The sequence below is a fragment of the Harmonia axyridis genome, chromosome 2 (assembly GCF_914767665.1).
Source record: "Harmonia axyridis chromosome 2, icHarAxyr1.1, whole genome shotgun sequence".
NCBI lineage: Eukaryota > Metazoa > Arthropoda > Insecta > Coleoptera > Coccinellidae > Harmonia > Harmonia axyridis.
The window spans coordinates 9212942-9231251 of NC_059502.1; the positions used below are offsets into that span (position 1 = coordinate 9212942).

The 18310-nt window shown below is 36.1% G+C and overlaps 1 protein-coding gene across 6 annotated transcripts in view; it reads left to right on the forward strand.

Moving 5' to 3' along the window:
- The window catches only part of LOC123674084 (homeobox protein caupolican-like), a 114537-nt gene extending 104733 nt beyond the window's left edge, over nt 1-9804 (forward strand). For 4 of the 6 annotated variants that reach the window (XM_045608949.1, XM_045608945.1, XM_045608948.1 and 1 more), the window contains exons 4-8: nt 865-1178; nt 1536-1790; nt 2408-2750; nt 4695-4776; nt 9169-9804. In XM_045608949.1, the coding sequence (XP_045464905.1) occupies nt 865-1178; nt 1536-1790; nt 2408-2750; nt 4695-4734 (952 nt within the window). In that variant the 3' untranslated portion in view covers nt 4735-4776; nt 9169-9804. Of the gene's footprint in view, nt 1-864; nt 1179-1535; nt 1791-2407; nt 2751-4694; nt 4777-9168 lie in introns of those variants that run through there. The other 2 variants (XM_045608946.1, XM_045608950.1) reach the window with 2 other exon arrangements.
- Nucleotides 9805-18310: the final 8506 nt, after the last annotated feature.

An 18310-nucleotide genomic window follows, 5' to 3' on the forward strand; every position in this document is an offset into this window, starting at 1 on the left:
AATGGCTACGTCAACAAACAAAACTGCCGCATTTGGAGTGAAGCTAATCCTCAAGTGTATGTCAAAACACCGTTACATCCAGAAAAACTGACTGTTTGGTGCGCTGGTGGAATCATTGGTCCGTACTTCTTCAAAAACGATTACGGCCAGAACGTTACAGTCAATGGTGATCGGTATAAAGCCATAATCAATAACTTTTTCATTCCTGAATTGAACAACCATAATGTTCAGGAGCTGTGGTTCCAACAAGACGGCGCAACATATCACACAGCTCGTGCCACAATCGATTTATTGAAAGACACGTTTGGTGACCGCCTAATTTCACGTTTTGGACCTGTGAATTGGCCTCCAAGATCTTCTGATTTAACATCGCTAGACTACTTTCTGTGGGGCTATGTAAAGTTATTGGTCTATGCGGATAAGCCACAAACCCTTGACCATTTGGAAGACAACATTCGCTGTGTTATTGCCGATATACAGCTACAAATGTTGGAAAAAGTCATCGAAAATTGGACGTCCAGATTGGACTACATCCGAGCCAGCCGTGGCGGTCATATGCCAGAAATTATATTTGAAATGTAATGCCACTAGATTATATTGCAGATGAATGAAATTCATGTCAATCGAATAATCCATCGTTGTTTTATTGCAATTTAAAGTTCTATAGCTCTAAAAAGAAACACCCTCTATAAGTACAGACCTAAATACGCCGAAAATTTTTCAAGTATTTTGAATCAGATTTCTTGATGATTTGAAAGTTTTTCTATTTCTATTATATCTGCCTAAAAAGCAGAAAACTTCTAGCTTCTTCATCCAATGTTTTTCTCTTCCATTTTTTTTTAAACCTTCCTCTTCTTGTTGCAGCTATGGAGCCGGCTACGACCTTGCAGCTAGAAGAAAAAACGCCACAAGAGAGTCGACAGCCACCCTAAAAGCGTGGCTGAACGAACACAAGAAAAACCCTTACCCCACCAAAGGCGAGAAGATCATGCTTGCCATCATCACCAAAATGACCCTCACCCAGGTATCGACGTGGTTCGCGAACGCTCGAAGAAGACTGAAGAAAGAGAACAAGATGACGTGGGAGCCTAAGAACAAAACGGACGACGATGATGACGCTACTGTCTCAGACTCGGACGACAAGGATAAGGACGATGATGATAGGAGAGAAACGACAGGTAAGACTGCTATTTTTGCTCTATTCTGCATTTAGTGGTCATTGGTTTGGTTATACCTCGCGTCTGCGTATTGGGAGTTAGCTTCTACTAATTTAAAAATGTTGGTGTTTGTATGTTCCCACTTAAATCAGGAACTACTATGATTATCTCCAAAATTCTTTCATCATTGACTAGTAAGATCTTCCGCGAAGGTTATAGGCTGATCTTCATTTCGGTACAAACCCGTTTTCAACTAGATTCACCAAAACATAAACCATGTTACAAAATGGCGAATGCGCCTTTTCATTTTAATCGTATAAATTCGTATGACGTAAATCGAATCAAACCTAAATACTGAAAGTTCCGTTTCTCTTACAGACATTCACGGTAGAATAAAATCGGAAAGAAGCAGGGGCCAAGACGACGATGATTTGCAAGATGACGATAGGAAAGACGACATCTTGGGTACCAACATGCACCACATCATGAGTAACGGTTATGGGATGAAACCTGAAATGAAGACTTCAGACTGCGGAGTACCTTTACCGCCTAGCAAGCCTAAGATATGGTCTTTGGCCGATACGGCGGCTTGCAAAACACCTCCACCACCTCCCCCAGCTCAGCAGTGGTTAGGTAAGTGGTCCAAAAAGTTTTGAGAGGGAATTTTGTGGGGTGAAACAGAGCTGGACTTGGTGCAACAATAAATAAGTTATCGCTTTGCAAAGTACGCGTGAATGGTACTTTTACCAGTACAAGAGTCAAAGACTACTAAATGTTAAATAACGGGTTACTAGTATGTAACTGTAGAGCTTCCAGTATCTTCTTTTTTTGCTTTGATCGCCCATTGTTTTCAATTTAAGATAATGATTATTCCAGTATGGATTACTTGGCATTTTTCTCATTGTGACTAAACTGCAGGTCCCAATTCGTGAATAACAATAATGCCAAATCTAAACCTCTTCTGATACTTCTGATACTGATGAGTATGTGTCTTAATTTCACCCTGCATGTACGATGAGACTGGAACCTGGGTAGCACAAAACAGATTTCTCTAAATTCTCTCAAATTCACACTGATGACACTTATGACACTCAGTCCTTTCAACTGGTCTCACAGAGATCTAGGAGAGTCAGGATAAAAAACATTGCGAAATCCTACAATCTACCACTCCAGTTCTGTTCGGGGGTTGAATGCAAAAACCCTACCCTTTCGTCTCGAGCTCAGTCAGGCAACCACCTTCATTGTTACAGGTAATAACGGTTTCGCTTTACCGAGTTCGAGGTACAGCACAGGAGGATTCTTACCTAGTCATTGTCAACAGGGCTTTCCGGATGTACAGACGGACACGCCGCCACAAACGCCTCCCAATATGACGTTGCCCAGCGTCGCTGGTAACCTGACGCCCAGTCAGGGCGCCACCAGCTGCAACGGCACTTCTTCCAGTGGCGTCGGCGGCGGTTACACGCCGCAGCCAGGGTTCTTGGGGGGTTTCACTAGGATGCAAGGAGCAAACACACGACCCTCGCCGCAGAATGGGCAAGGGATGGCTCAGACGCACCCTGACAACGCCGCCTTCAAACCTTTCTATAAGACGTAAGTATTTATTTTATTCTCGGAGTTCTGTCGGTTCACTGAAAATTATCATTCTGCTTGAGATGTCGAGGAAATAGTCGGAAAAACATGTAGATATAATATCTCTTGCGAACTAGTTCTGAGATCGTTAGTTCTCGATTTAGTTCTAAGATCGTTAGTTCCCCAAATTAGTTCTCAGTTCGTTGTGAGCATAATTTCGTTAGCGAACTAGTTTTGAGTAAGTTAGTTGGCAAATTAGTTCGAAGCTGGGAACTGTCTCCTTCATGAAGTAGTTCTTAGTTCGGTAATTCATAATCCATTTCTCAGTTCGTCTCTTACAAGAAATATCAGTTACTTAACTATCGAAAGAACTGTGCACGAAAAAGTTCTCGCAATTATCTTTCATTCATTCTGATTTGAAGACAATATAACTTTAGACGTTTCATCATACAGTAGAACCTCGATCATCCGGCCTAATGGAGGGGAAACGGTTCCCGGATAATCGAAAAATACGGACAATCGAAATTCCTCAAAATACGCACAACAACTATGAAAATCAGAGAAATGTATGGGGTACAATTATTTATTAAGCAACAAAATCAATAGAATCATAATATCATATAAAAATATACAAATGAAAAACAAATCATTGCATTGGTACCTATAATACATCGAATGTATATATTTTAGTTGAAAAAGTATGTAATTTTTGTCTGTCTTTTTTTATTTTTCATCTTGAGACAAATGTGAGCCCGAATTTTCCTCAAGGGGAGGACATCAATATAATCCGTATCATTTTCCTGCTCTAAATAGTGCATCAGACCATTTGCAAATCTCAACGCGTCTTCGGCAGAAACAGTGTTTCTCTAATTCTGTGGTTATTGCGTTTATTCTTCCACATCTTGTAGAAGAAGATCGTGCGGGAATATATCTGAAACGCACAGTTTTCATGGTTATATTTTATTATTATATGTTGGTACTCAGAACTTTCCGCCACGGCTTTATCTATCGATTCATCAATTTGCCTTGAAGAAATCAGTTCACCCAACCAACATTTTTCAATGCAAAAATCACTAAAAGATATTTATGGAAATATTTCATTAATTTCAATAAAAATGCAATGAATTAGAGAAAATAATGTATAATACTCGTACAGAAGGCTCATTCTACCATGAGTTCAAAATTCAAAAACGAGCCACGAAGTGGCGAGTTTTGGAATGGACGAGTGGTAGAATGAGCCTTCTGTACGAGTATTATACATTATTTTCTCTAATTCATTCAATATCAATGTTTTCTGCACTTGTATTATGAATAACTATTTCCTGCGTGGAAAATTCTTCAACACTTTAATCGTCTGTATCCATACAGTGGTTAGGTTGGGAAAATTTTGATGCGATTTCTGAATCATCCAGTATCTGATAACCGGGTTCATTTAAATCCGAATTTAGCCATTCCTCAACATCATCGACTAAAACATTTTCGAATTATACCAAATTATTACTATGGCGCATGCGTAATGAATTGAATCCCGGATAATCGAGTGGATGTCTGCTCGTGGGAACGGATGAGTGAAAATGTCGACGAGCACGGATTACAGAGTAAAACGGATAATAGGAGAACGGATAATCGAGGTTTTACTGTAGTTCTTTAGAGAAGGAGTGAGATCGAAGTGGCATTGAAAAAACTACGAAATTAATCAGGATGCAACTTAATTCTCGCAGTTCTTCATTCAAATTATCTCAAGTTCTTTCAATTGTATTCTTTTACGGGGTATTCAGTACTGAATCAAATATCGGGTTCATTTCGACGTTCCATCGTAGTTGTTTGAAAGAAAGAGAGAATACGCATCGAAGTGGCAGTCGTGTTTTTCACGCTTCGTATAATTAGATGTAGTTTATCAGTCGGTCGACCGGTTCTAATGCACCTTCATCCGTCACAGCTTACATTCATCTTTATTCTTTGCAGCTCCCAGAATATGAACGGAGGTTTCGTGTCGCCAGTCTAGAAGGCCGATGTTGAGCGTTCTCCGGACGTGTCGAGTGGGAAGGTGCGTATCTTTACAGTTTTTTTCAAATAATTTTATCCTTTTTAATTTTTTTTTTAATTTTTCACGAATTATGGTGGAAATTCAGGCAGTTTCGGATAAAGGTGTTTGATTATTAGAACTTGTCAAGTATTTACCTTCGAAAACCTTACCTTCGAAAACCTTACCTTCGAATAAAAATGATCAAAACAAATTGATCAACTCATTCTTTATAGGGGTCGAACACTGATACAAGGCCATTCCACCTGCATATTATTATATTCGATATGATAACATTCGGAAGGTCTGCCACTTCATCATTCATATGGCGATAAAAAATCAGTACACATAGATATATAGAAACTATTCAAAATGATATTCATAAATAACGTCGTCGAGAATGCAATTTTCAAGAATTTCCAGTTTAACCTTCATTCATGTCAATTTTTGACGTTCGCAACGTCACTTGTCAAAATTTGAGGTTATGCGCCGTAGATCGATGGTGGGCGCACAGAGATGGGTTTTTACGAATGTAAATCAGGCACGTCTAGACTTGGTGCGAATGGCTGTTGGGCGAATGTACATCGAACGAGTGTGACTTTTCTGTACGACCCACGCTCGTTTCCAAAGTACTGAATGAGGAATGCCTGCGTTTGCTATCGCCACCTCGGCGACATTGACAAATGAACCGAGATCCCGAATCGGTGAATGGTGCTTTCGAGAGGCAGGAGCGGCTTGGATAGCTGATCGCTTGATGGTAGTCAAGGATGTTTCTCGACCTAATGAAAACGTCTTTCTTACGATGACGGCATCTTGCAGATTTCAGCGGATCTGACCCAACTTGAGAATCGTTCAGTTGTTTAGTTTTCACGAGAATTTTTTGCGAATATATGAAATTGAATAAAAAAAAATAGACAAGATCGTTATTACGACAATTCGAATATTCTTCGAGAGTCATTTACTTTTGTGAGTACTCTTTCAGTTTTTTACGTTTTAAAATCTCAAAAATTAAATTTTCAAGAGAATGGGTTTGAGATAACTTAAAAATGCAGGAGTCTAAAAATCTAAATAGAATTGAATGAAATCATTCCTCATGTAATCATCAGTCAAGATCTCATGAGTATTAACGGTTCGATATGCCTCTGAAGATCATTGTACAGTTCATTAATCTGGCGTATTACAAATCACTCGGTCATTTGAAATGTAGAATTTATAATTTTCGGATTTTTTGGGAAATATACAAATGACAACATGGAAAAGTTATCTGTCTTTCAAAATTTTAACCTATGTATAGTAAAAAGTGTTAGTACCCCTATAATGGAGGACCTGAGCAATATATCCCAGATGCAGACCAAGAAAATGGATTTTGGTTAATTTTTTACTTTTAGTATGGCTCAAAGAGAAACATTTTTGAATACTCCCTGAGGTGTTCGCAGTTTACGTTTTGGAAAATGTAAAAAGTAAATATCGAATAGAAAAATACTCCGGCTCATTTTCTAGACCTATTCTCAGAAACTATTCCCATGAAATTTGGCATAAAAATCGCTTGTTATACTGCATTGATCCTCCTTGTTAGAGAACACGATCCATGAATTTTGAAGGCAAAAAATCAAGGAAACACATGATCATAAAATTGAGATATTAAATTTCTATCAATAATACTAAATGCAATATTTTTTACTGCAAAGTTCAATTATTCTGTCGAAGTTTTGAATCTTTAAAAATTTTATTTGTATATTTATCTTTGTATCTTTTGTTTTTTCTCGGATAAATTCTTACAGCGAAAGATTGCACAGCATTTGGAAACTGTTCAACAATGGACACATCTTGTCAAAATGTACCAAGAATTGAATTTGTCTCAGACCTCAGTAACTTAAGCTTTCTCAAAATAACAACGAAGTTTTGGAAACAACAATATATACAAACACAGACGGTCTAGTGTGTGGTTATATCAGTTCTTTATGTTAGCTTCATATTGTCTCAAGTGTGGTCCAAATCTTTCAATCTCAACTTATCTCCACCAATTATCGAACAAATAACTCCATTTCCTCTAGCTCCAAAAACCACCTAAACCGTCCCTGCCTCTCACTAACAAGCTTTCGGTGAGCCCGCTTACTCAATCGGATAAACCTGTCTCCATGGCCCGCTGAGAGAGCCCATTGTTTTAAATCAATATACCCTTCACAAACACACACACACACCCTTTTCTATTAGACAACGAGACGAGAGACTTATCGTGAACCTCCATGCCGCCCTCGCACGCCCTACCGTCATTAAATGCTGGCAATTAGGCGTCCGCGCGCGATACCATCGATACCCGAGTACTTCCTGTACTCGAATATCTCTCTCAGCGAGTCCGGCTGACATAATGGCGTTAGCCAAGTCGAGGTTAGGAAGTTTCTTCGATTGGGTTTTGATACGCGGAAGATGCAGGCAGCGTCAACGTGAGATATCGATCTGGTTCGACTCGGTACAGAACCGGTATATTTTTTTCTTGTTTTGGTTCGGTACGATCGGGATTTTATTGAACGTTTTTGAATGAATGGGTGTGAATGGTCCAAGAGGATCTTGTTTGTGCGTTTATGGGTCCATAGATCTTCTTATCTGACGGGAGACGGTTTGTCGATTCGATGGTTTTTTTGTGTTGAGCGTCTTCGGAGCTTGTTTTAAGCATTTTGGAATCGCTGATGAATGAAAATGAGGAAAGGATTGACGTCTGGAGCTTTTGACCCCTTGTTCATATTCGTTTTTATGTCATTTTTTAAGAAATTTCGTATGAACACACCATGAAGACATAGAATTACGTGATATATTTAATGCAATGTCATTTATCACGTTTTTGAAACAATTTTCTCGAGTAAACAAAAAAGCTTGTGAAATTATAGATGCATACGTGATAGGAACGATTTCTTCATTTGATATGACATTTTATTTCATGAAAACAAACATTTTGAATTCAAAGTTGTCTATTTCGGATGTAATCAATATTTTTATTGAATTCTACAAATGCAGGGTGTTCCTAAATTGGAGGTACTGAGGTAAATGAGAGATTCCTTGTATAATTTTCGGAAAAAAGGTCCTATAAATATATGCCCGCAAAAACTTTCGAAATACAGGATGTCCTTTTTTTTATAATGACTATTTTCACCAGTTTCTCGAATCTTAATTTATATTCGCTACAGATTGGCTGAATAAGTACTTACAATTAATTTATTCATCACATCGTACTTAGTGGATCTTTAATATAAATTGGATTTTCCTGAGAATTGTTTGAAATTTTTTTCTCGAAATCGGTAGCAGATACGACAAAAACTACAAGACACCAAAAAGTTTAATACTAGATCAAAATAACCTCTTTCATTTTTTTAAAATATCAGTGGTCCACCAAAAAAAAGTTCTGAAGGGAAGAAGCGGGCACTGTTCCAGAAAAAAATATCACCCTGTAAATTTGCATTCAGAATTAGCACATCACATGATGAAAACTTCAAATTGGAATATCTAAGCCAAATTCAAGTTGAATATTTTCTGAAGTGAAAGTGAAAGTTTTATGAGAAAAAATTGAAACTTCAACACCCTGTACCTATCTCAAAAACAAGGTATTGGCGGGACCACTTTTATAAGATTGTTCTTCTTAAAATTATCTGAGGAATGTGTAATTTTCGTTTGTACCTTCAATCAAGGAACACCCTGAATATGCATCCTTGTATCTTCTTACATATCCTCCCTGTTAAATAAGAAGAAACATTCTAACAACTAAATCCTTTCACCGAAAGATATTTCCCATGTGAAAGCCACATAACTGAATTTTCGGATAACTCACTGGATGGATGAACTGTATATAGACGAATAATTTCAGTGAACTGACTTTGGGATATACTTAGAAGATTTCACAACAAAATTTTCAATATTTCTGAGAATTAAATTAAATACTTCATAATAAACCAATTACTTGAAAAAATATTTAGATTCAATCGAAATTTCTAGTTGAAGAGGATACTCCTGTTGTAACTAAAAAGTATTAAATGAACCGATAAAGATAAAACAGAATGATAACATGAAAAAATATCACCATACGAATAGAGCTATAAAAAAGTTTGTATCTGCGTTATTCTTTCATCACTGCCAAAATGACGGAAAATCTCCTCTTTCACGCATTCATAATTAACTAAATCCCATGCAACATTGCAACCTTTCCGTTGAACTACCACAGCCCCTATTTAGTAAATGGTCTAATTGTGAACCGCTGAAAAAAAATTATGTCGTCAATTTCCCATCATCGGAGCACGTTTCCGATGGAAAAACCAGCCGATTTCCACCGAATCCGTGGAAAAATGAACACGTTTATTTTGAGCATCAAATAGCAAAACCATGTAAACACGCATTCACCACTAATGACACTATTCTTTTTTTTTTCAGGTGAGGAACTCCGATGGTTAAAAAAAAAGCCGAATCCTGCAAAACCGGGCAAAGTGCAACGAAAAGAGTGGTTAGCGAGCTTGGCCGCACGTGGATAATAGAAAAATCTGTTGTATATTCGTGTAAAGGCATTTATTTATATCTGTGATAATGAACAAAGCAAATTGTTTTGCACGCTAATGGCGTATTGGACTTTTTGGGTAAAAAAATTTGTAAACGACGAGTTTACAAACTCGTCTGTATATGTGCAACTTTTCAACGAACCGCAGTCTCATTTTTGACCACCTGCTGCAAACCCAACACTCCCCGAACAGAAGAATATAATATACTGTTATTATAGTTCTCCTCTTCGATATGTTCGGTCCAGTATGGTTGGTCACTTGAGAAATATGACTGTTTTTTGAACTTGAAACTATTTTATTGTTATCGATTTTTCTTTTATTAAATGAATTGTTGTAAATAAAGATACCATATCACAAATTTGTAATAAAATATGTTATTGAAACTAACGTTTTGTTGTCATTTCTAGCCCTAAATTATTGTACAGTATTGTATTTGTAAATAAGTCAGTGTGTATAGAAGGATACAGATACTATTATTATGATTGTCTTAATTGAAATATAAGAAGATTCTAAATGAATGTGTTTTATTTACTATCTGCTGATTTTAATCTTCGATGGATATGAAGATGCAAAATAAAGGGTCCTACAGATCATCCCAAATTCTAGATAAAGTCATAATTTTTTCGTCCTTGAAGTTGAAGCTGAAGAATTATAACAAGCATAATGAAAAATACTTTTTTGGAAAAAATGACATGATTCTATGTTGTGTAGACACGAAACATGATTAGTTAGCACATAATTGAATTGCAGAAAAATCAATGCAGATTTGAAATATAATTCAGTAGAGTTATCATTGGAATCATCTCCAACTTGATTTTAATGGACTAGTTGTATTTATGTTGAATTTTCATTGAAAGAATTCACTGAACTTGTAGCAGTATAAAAAACTTTAAAAACTTGAAAAGCTTTGAAAATAAAAAGACAGAAAGCGCTACAAAATTTGATGAAACGAAATGAGTTTCTTTTCTCAAAATGAGTAGAAAGACCATTCAGTTTTCAAGTCGTTAAAAAATATACAGTCCCTAACAATATTCAAAAAATGAACCTATAGTCCGTCGTACTTTCTCTATTGATGATTTATAGAGCTTCCATTCAACAGGTTTTTCTGTCTCTTTTTTGCCACTAGTTGCCTTTTTATCTTTGTTCAAAAATATCCTTTTGGGCATCTTTTCATATCATATTCTATGGAATTTTCAGTCGATCAGTTCCATTTTCACTATGAATAATTTTGTATTGAATTACATTTTTGGTGAATTGGTCATTCAATGAATAAAAAAAAGGAAAATAGTTCCATCATGATCGTTTTCAATGGAATTATGAAGAGGTGAAGATTCTGTCTGTCTTTGCTATCAAACGGATGAAAAAGACGCAGGAATAATTGATCTAAACTCTACTAGGAACCATGTTCCCCCCAAAAAGAGTCAGGTAATAATTACAATTAGTATAGTACCTTATAAACGAATATTTTTGCAGAAAATAAGCAAGAAAGTTATATTATTCGAGTTGTTCATCCAACAACCGCCGATTGCTTTACAGAAATTTTTGAATTTATTAATCATATGATCGAATTGATCTTAAAAAGCCCAAAAACCCAAAATGCTGTATGAAATACGATTTGTCGTCAGACACAATGATCAATTTAAAAAAAATATATCAAGTTTGGTGTAGGTTAATTCAATTAATTTTAAAATAAAAATTTTTGTCTATTAATTGACATCTTCATAGTTCAGGCCTTCAAGATCAATATAAGAAGATTTATATATTATCACGTGGTGAGGACCTAGCTGAATTGGGTGAACCTACGATGACGTCAATTGAAGCTATGAGCAAGTAGTTATTTGTTATAAGTGAAATTTTCTACAATGAAATATGCTAGTTATTTAGAGAGATTGTTCAATCATTCATTTTCTCTATAGAAAGATCAGTTAAAACTAAGGGCATAACAACATCTAATTCTAACCTCAACTAAATTGCCATTGTATGAATCGAGGTAATCTCCAAAAAGAAATATGTTGAATTAACGTAGGTATGTAGTTAAGGCCGAATTAAAAATCAAGAGGGATTTAGATACGATTTTGTAGAAGTGAATTTCTCAAAAAATTGGCATTCCATTCCAGACCAGACAGTTATTCTCGTTTCTTAACTCAGAATTAAGATTATCTGGATTCTAAACTGAATCATTTCGAACATGCGTACTTGTACCCCTTTTTCCTCAAAATGATCTGATGCCTCTAACACCATTACATGTTGTATAAATTTGCATTTTGTTTACCTCTTGGAATTTTCCTCTTTTGACTTCTAGTTTTTGAGAAATATTCATGAGAATTGAAAATTACCACTCTTTGTGCATCACTGAGAGAATTTTGAAAAATCAGTCAAATAGTCAAAATTAAATTGTAAATTCTCAATAACCGAAACCAAATCCTCATGAGAACCACATCCGTCATAAATCTAACATCCAAGTCCAACCCAACAAATCTCTCAACGCAACGGGCTCCATAACTTTTATCAACCATCATAAGTACCCATCGTAAAGCCTCCATTACACAATTAGACGTGGCAACGGCTGCCATCAAGCCCATAATTCAATCAAAACCGCGTCTTCTCTCCTTGTCTCGATTTTGTCTCGCTAATGTCCACAATAAACGTAACTAAACAGTATAATTCACCTTTATCTCTCTTCTTCCGCGTGAGACTACACAATCTCGGTACCCCTTAGACGCTAATGTTTATTAATGAGACGCGGAGTTATCTGTATAGAGTTTAGAGAGGCTAATGAGGTATCCCTTCATAACTCTGAAATTGACAAGTGATAGTCTTATCTCGGGAGATGTTGTGGAGAGACTCTTATATACCGGCGAGGATGTGATATACGGATGCTGCGTCGGAGGCTGTATATTGCGTGGATTAGTCGGTAGAGTGAAAGCTTGGCTTTGTATACGATGGCATTTTGCTTAGATCTTCGAGTTGTCGTGATTTTGAAATTGGGTTAAGATGAACAGCAAGAGTTGATGTATTTGAAGTGTTGTTGTATAGGGTGTTTTTTTCGAGGTATATAACTTTAAGCTGGCATTACTGTTCAAGATGATGACCGATTTAACAACTGTCAAGTGATTTATTCTCAGTTTGGTTTGGCAATTCATCATGAATAGACTCACGCCTGAACAACGCTTGCAAATAGTGCAATTTTATTACGAAAATAATAGTTCTGTGCGGAATACGTATCGCGCACTACGTCCATTAGCGATAAAGCACACTTCTGGTTAAATAGCTACGTCAACAAACAAAACTGCCGCATTTGGAGTGAAGCTTATCCTCAAGTGTATGTCGAAACACCGTTACATCCAGAAAAAATGACTGTTTGGTGTGCTTTATGGGCTGGTGGAATCCTTGGTCCGTGCTTCTTCAAAAACGATGATGGCCAGAACGTTACAGTCAATGGTGATCGGTATAGAGCCATGATTACTAATTTTTTCATTCCTGAATTGAACAACCATGATGTCCAGGAGCTGTGGTTCCAACAAGACGGCGCAACATGCCACACAGCTCGTGCCACAATCGATTTATTAAAAGACACGTTTGATGACCGCCCAATTTCACGTTTTGGACCTGTGAATTGGCCTACAAGATCTTGTGATTTAACACCGATAGACTACTTTCTGTGGGGCTATGTAAAGTCATTGGTCTATGCGGATAAGCCACAAACCCTTGACCATTTGGAAGACAACATTCGCCGTGTTATTGCCGATATACGGCCACAAATGTTGGAAAAAGTCATGGAAAATTGGATGTCCAGATTGGACTGCATCCGAGCCAGCCGTGGCGGTCATATGCCAGAAATCATATTTGAAATGTAATGCCACAAGATTATCTTGCGGATAAATAAAATTCATGTCAATCGAATAATCCATCGTTGTTTTATAGCAATTTAAAGTTCTATAGCTCTAGAAAAAACACACTTTACTATCATAACTTATGTCGCTTTCGACTGAGAGATTGTCACGAAGGAATTGAAGACTAAAAATCAGGATTTCAAATTGAAAAAAAGTAAAAAACCCTAAAGTATTCCCTTGAAGCTTTGTGAATTTTTTTAATTCTTCTCTTTGATTTGATTCCATTCAATTGAAATTTCAATTGTAAATGTAGAATTACAATTTCAAGCTTAATATAGAATTTCATGTTGATCGCGCCACCAAAGAGCATTTCTTTTGGGTACGGCAGATCTTATTTTATCGGCGGAAGTGCAAAGTCTAATATTTCCTGAAAAATTTGGATTTTTTTCAATTCCTCGTTTTTCTGTACAAATCCTGACATTTTAGAGGCAATACATCTCATCCAATTGAAATTTTGCTTGTTCTTAATAGACCAAAAGACCACATTTATTATTATAGTGTTTTTTTAATGTGTTTTTCAATGAATAAGCGAATAAACTACTACTAGTACCTACAACTCAAATTTATGAAAACTTAAACTTATCATTTCCACTGAATTAACAGCTCTACGGCCTCAACAATACAGTGAATATCTGTTCATTTGTGTGAAATTTGAACCTTTCTACTTCCTTCCTGTACAATAAGCATACCAAACCGAGAAAGTCTCAAAAAATCCAAATTCTTCAAGGCGACACGTTTCGGTCAGAACCCCTGCTGGCAAAACAAGATCTGCCTTACCCACAAGAAGTGGTCCGATGTGCCTCCTAATTTGTATTCGCCCATTATACCCTCACCCTTTCCATTTCGTAACAAATATCTCTTTCTTATAGGTATTAACTAAATTTCGACTCTGTCAGATCTGTTGGTACGGAAATATTGAACATTTTTTTAATATTCTGCTTAGATATTCTATGGTTCTAGTGGCGAGATCAATGTGTAATTTTCTCAGTGAACATATGTCATTTTCAGTAAGCAATTTTTGTTCCCAACACGAACTATCAAATTTGACATGAAGCGCGCGAAAATGAAAACATATCAATGATACGATATTACACTCAATTCAGGAGTTTCTCCACAAAGAACGCACTTATGTCTCATAGTGAATCAAAGTTTCATATTAACTCAAAATATATGGAGATGAATACCTAAATATATCAGAAATTCAGAAAACAAACTTCAAGCGCGCCAAAAGACTTGAAACAACCGATGACACTAGGAGAGCAAAAATTACCAAACCTTGGATTTCAGCAGGTAGATACACAAAATAATAAATATTCTGCTTATTATAAATTCGACAATTAGGAAAAATATCGGATTCCAAATATTCAAATTTGCATATTTAATCGGGAATCACTCAAATAAATATATTTCATTCAATATAATATATATTCATAACGATAAAGTAAAATTGTGGATTTGAAAATATATCACAATCCGACAATGTAATCTAATCATGTTGGGGACATTTAAAATTGCGTATACTCCCTCTATCTATGTTTATTACTCTCTGGTTTAGACTTATTTATAAAATGTCAAACTGACACTAACATGAAGTAGCAAAAAGACGAGATTCATGTTTCCACAATTTTCATCAATTGTATTTCATTATTCGATTACTTTCTTTAAAATTAGAAAAAATCTTGTAGTGTAACAGCTATCATCATACTACTGTCGTACTTTGTTGTTCTGAAGTTGAAATGGAGTGATTTTATTATTGATATTTCAAATTGAATAACATCATAAATTTTCAACATTTCAAAATATTCAAATGCGTTTCAGACAAAATCACGGAACCTCTGGTACTCGAAAAGTCAACCCGAGTCTTCGATCGAATGAATCATCTCCAAACGTAAAATACAGGCTGGGTATGGCGCTCGCTACGTGAAACATCATCTCTACCCAGTCGTTTATATTTTTCCACCGACCCGATTGAGCAATCTTGTCCGTATATTACCAACAAGACAAATGAAAGGAATAAACAACGGTCCGTATGAATATAAATAATGAAGAAACTAAGCCACGACTAGAGAGAGACTCGAAAACATTCCTATCGGAACAATGGCCGATGGGATTATAAGAGTGGTCTCCACGGGCATCCGGTACGGTGCCACAGGCCCAGTGGGAAACTGACTTTAATTTCAATTTATCGAAGCAGGTGGCGATCGAAGAAGACATAAATACGGTGATATTTGTTGGCAAATTTAAAGGGTAGGGTGGTGAATTGGTGAATACAAATTAGGAAGAACAGTTTTTGTGGGTGCGGCAAATCTTATTTTGTCGACGGGGGTGCTAACCCTAACGTATTCCCTTGAAGAAATAGGATTTTTTTAGATTTCTCGGTTTGGTGTGTGAAAATAACTATTTTAGTGACATTAGATCCCATTGAATTGAAATTTCACTTGTGGTCTTATAATAACAACCTTACCTAACCTTAACTAACCCTTGAGTATTTCCTTGCAGATTTGTGATTTTTTTTAATTCCTTGGTTTGGTGTGTGTAAATCGTAATATTGTAGTGACCATATATTCCATATAATTGAAATTACGCTTGTAAAAGTACAATCACAATTTCAAGCTTTATATAGAATTTCATGTTGATCGCGTTAGCAGAACTATAGAAAATTCAAACAGAATATCGAAAAAAAATTGGAAAATACAATGGTGAATACAAATTAGGACTAACATGAAGCATTTTTGGTGCTAAGTCTAACATATTGCCTTAAGAATTTGGATTTTTTTTCCATTCCTATGTTTACTGCATAAATCCATTTGAAATTTTGCTTGTATATTAGAGTAGTTGTATTCCAGGAAAAAATAATGAATTAAAATCAACTGATCAAATAATTGCTCAGAAACATTTCCCTCTTGATCCCTGCAACAATAGAGACGATCATAAAACTCCTCCCTCACATTCGACAAAAACACTGGTGTTATCGAGCTTTCTATGTTGAATATTTGTATTCTCAGCTCTTCTAAAGTTTCCGGCCTCTTATATGCCATATGGATAAATGTAAATGTAATGTTGAGTTATATAACCCTATCGAAAAATAACGAGTGAGGTTAAATCCGGTGGCCGTGTCGGCCAGGGTATAGTACAGCAAATAAACCGTCCAAGAAAAGTTTTTTTTTAAGAATGTTTCTCTCATATTCCTACAAAATTCCATTTGCGAAAATGTCTTCGGTAGGGATTCACGGCTTGGCTCGATTTTCGAACTACTTGGCTTGAGCTTGACTTGATTTGAAGTCAAGTATTTATTCATCAAGCTACTTGCTTTTTAGCATTTATAATGTACCTAGTGTCAAATCAATAAAAAAATGATGAAATGGGAAAGAACCTTGCAAAAATACTTTTATTTATTAAACCTTTTGTATGAAAGAACCGAAAATACCAACTAAATAAAAACTAAATAGAAACATACATTAAATCACCATAAATCATAACAAAATGAAAAATAATAAAAAAATGAAGTTTCTTAAATATTGAGGAACCTCTAGACTTTGTTTGATTTCATAATTTTCCATCCAGGATCTAAGACAAATGAGGCATCTTATAGATTTGTCGCCTAACCTTTTGCGGTTTTTTGCTCGGTTTTTTGTAACTCTAAGAGCAGCTCTGAAAAATTGTCTTTCAACGGGAGCTGGAGATGCTGGCGTTGATAAAAAATCCTTGGCCATTTTGGCCAAGTTTGGAAAGATATTTCTGAAACTAATGAAATATACCAATAGCTTTCATAGAAATGTGATAAAACTACTAATAAAGTCACACTAATGAATGCTTCAGTCTCTCAGCGCCCAAGAAATCCCCTTATTTAGTCTAAGCGCTTACGAGATTGCAGAAATATATGCCGTGCGACGCGTCCATATCAAGCTCAAGTAATATCAAGTAGTTTGATATCAGGTCAAGCAATAAATATCTAAAATCAAGTCAAGTCAAGGAGTCAAGCTCAAGTATGTAATTTTTTACGAGCTTGATATTCAAGTCAAATAGTTGGTTAAAATATCAAGCTACTTGGCTTGATGAATCCCTAGTCTTCGGTAGTTTTCAATTTTTAGGATTCATAGTCATGTTTTGACCAAATTTGTGTAACTGTAGGGAATGCCAATTTCTTAAGAAATTTGAGTGCAGGAAATAGGCTCATTTGCTTCAACAATGCACATACAAATATTAAAATCTTATTGAACAACACTAAGAACTTCGGCCGACTTTTTCTTTTATCTAAAACGCAAATTATCATAAGATGAATCGTTCGAGGATAAATTCACGAACTGAAAAACAATATTCGTATCATCGAATAAAAAATTCTTCAAATTTAAAACAATACAACACAAATATCAATAGATAACACCAAAAGTAATATTTTTCAAAAATGAAATCATTTTACATTGGAAATCGACTTTTTTCTTATTCTTTCACTTAGCTTTCTCCCCAGATACAATTTGTTGGTGACAATTCAAATTCACATAGCAGCCTAACCTAACCAATAACAGAATCTTATTAGTATTTCCAAGCCGTCTTCGACAATGACATATGTCCAAAATTCCCTTCCTTTCACACACACACACACCCTACGGCCCCAACAAGGCCCATAACATATTCAAAATTATATTAAAACATGTGAACCGCGATAGGAATCAGGAACATGGTCGAAATTGATCATTAGTCAACGGCGAAATAAACTTGTCTTTGGAAGGCCGTCGCATATAAAATATAATAAATGCTAAATGACCTAAACAGTAAATTTACAAAAGATAAAGGTAGATACATCTGTAGATAAGCGTGACAGAGGTTATAGTTAGTCAAACAATAAGGTAGTCAGGTCTGGAGATCCATAAATCGGCAGGAAATGGCGGGGTGGACAGTGCTGCCCCCCTGCGGGCAGTGGCGGCGGATACCCCATGTGGCGAGCACTCGTGACTGCCGTTGTGTGCACTCAGGACTATTCCAGGGGTGGACCTGGTATTTTTCTTAGCTATTTTGGTTTATTGTTTCCAATAATGAATCTTTGGATCGGTCCTAGGAGAAAATTCTTCTAACTCACCTGGATTTACCAACACGTACCTTTTGTAGCGTGTAGAATCCAAATATTGA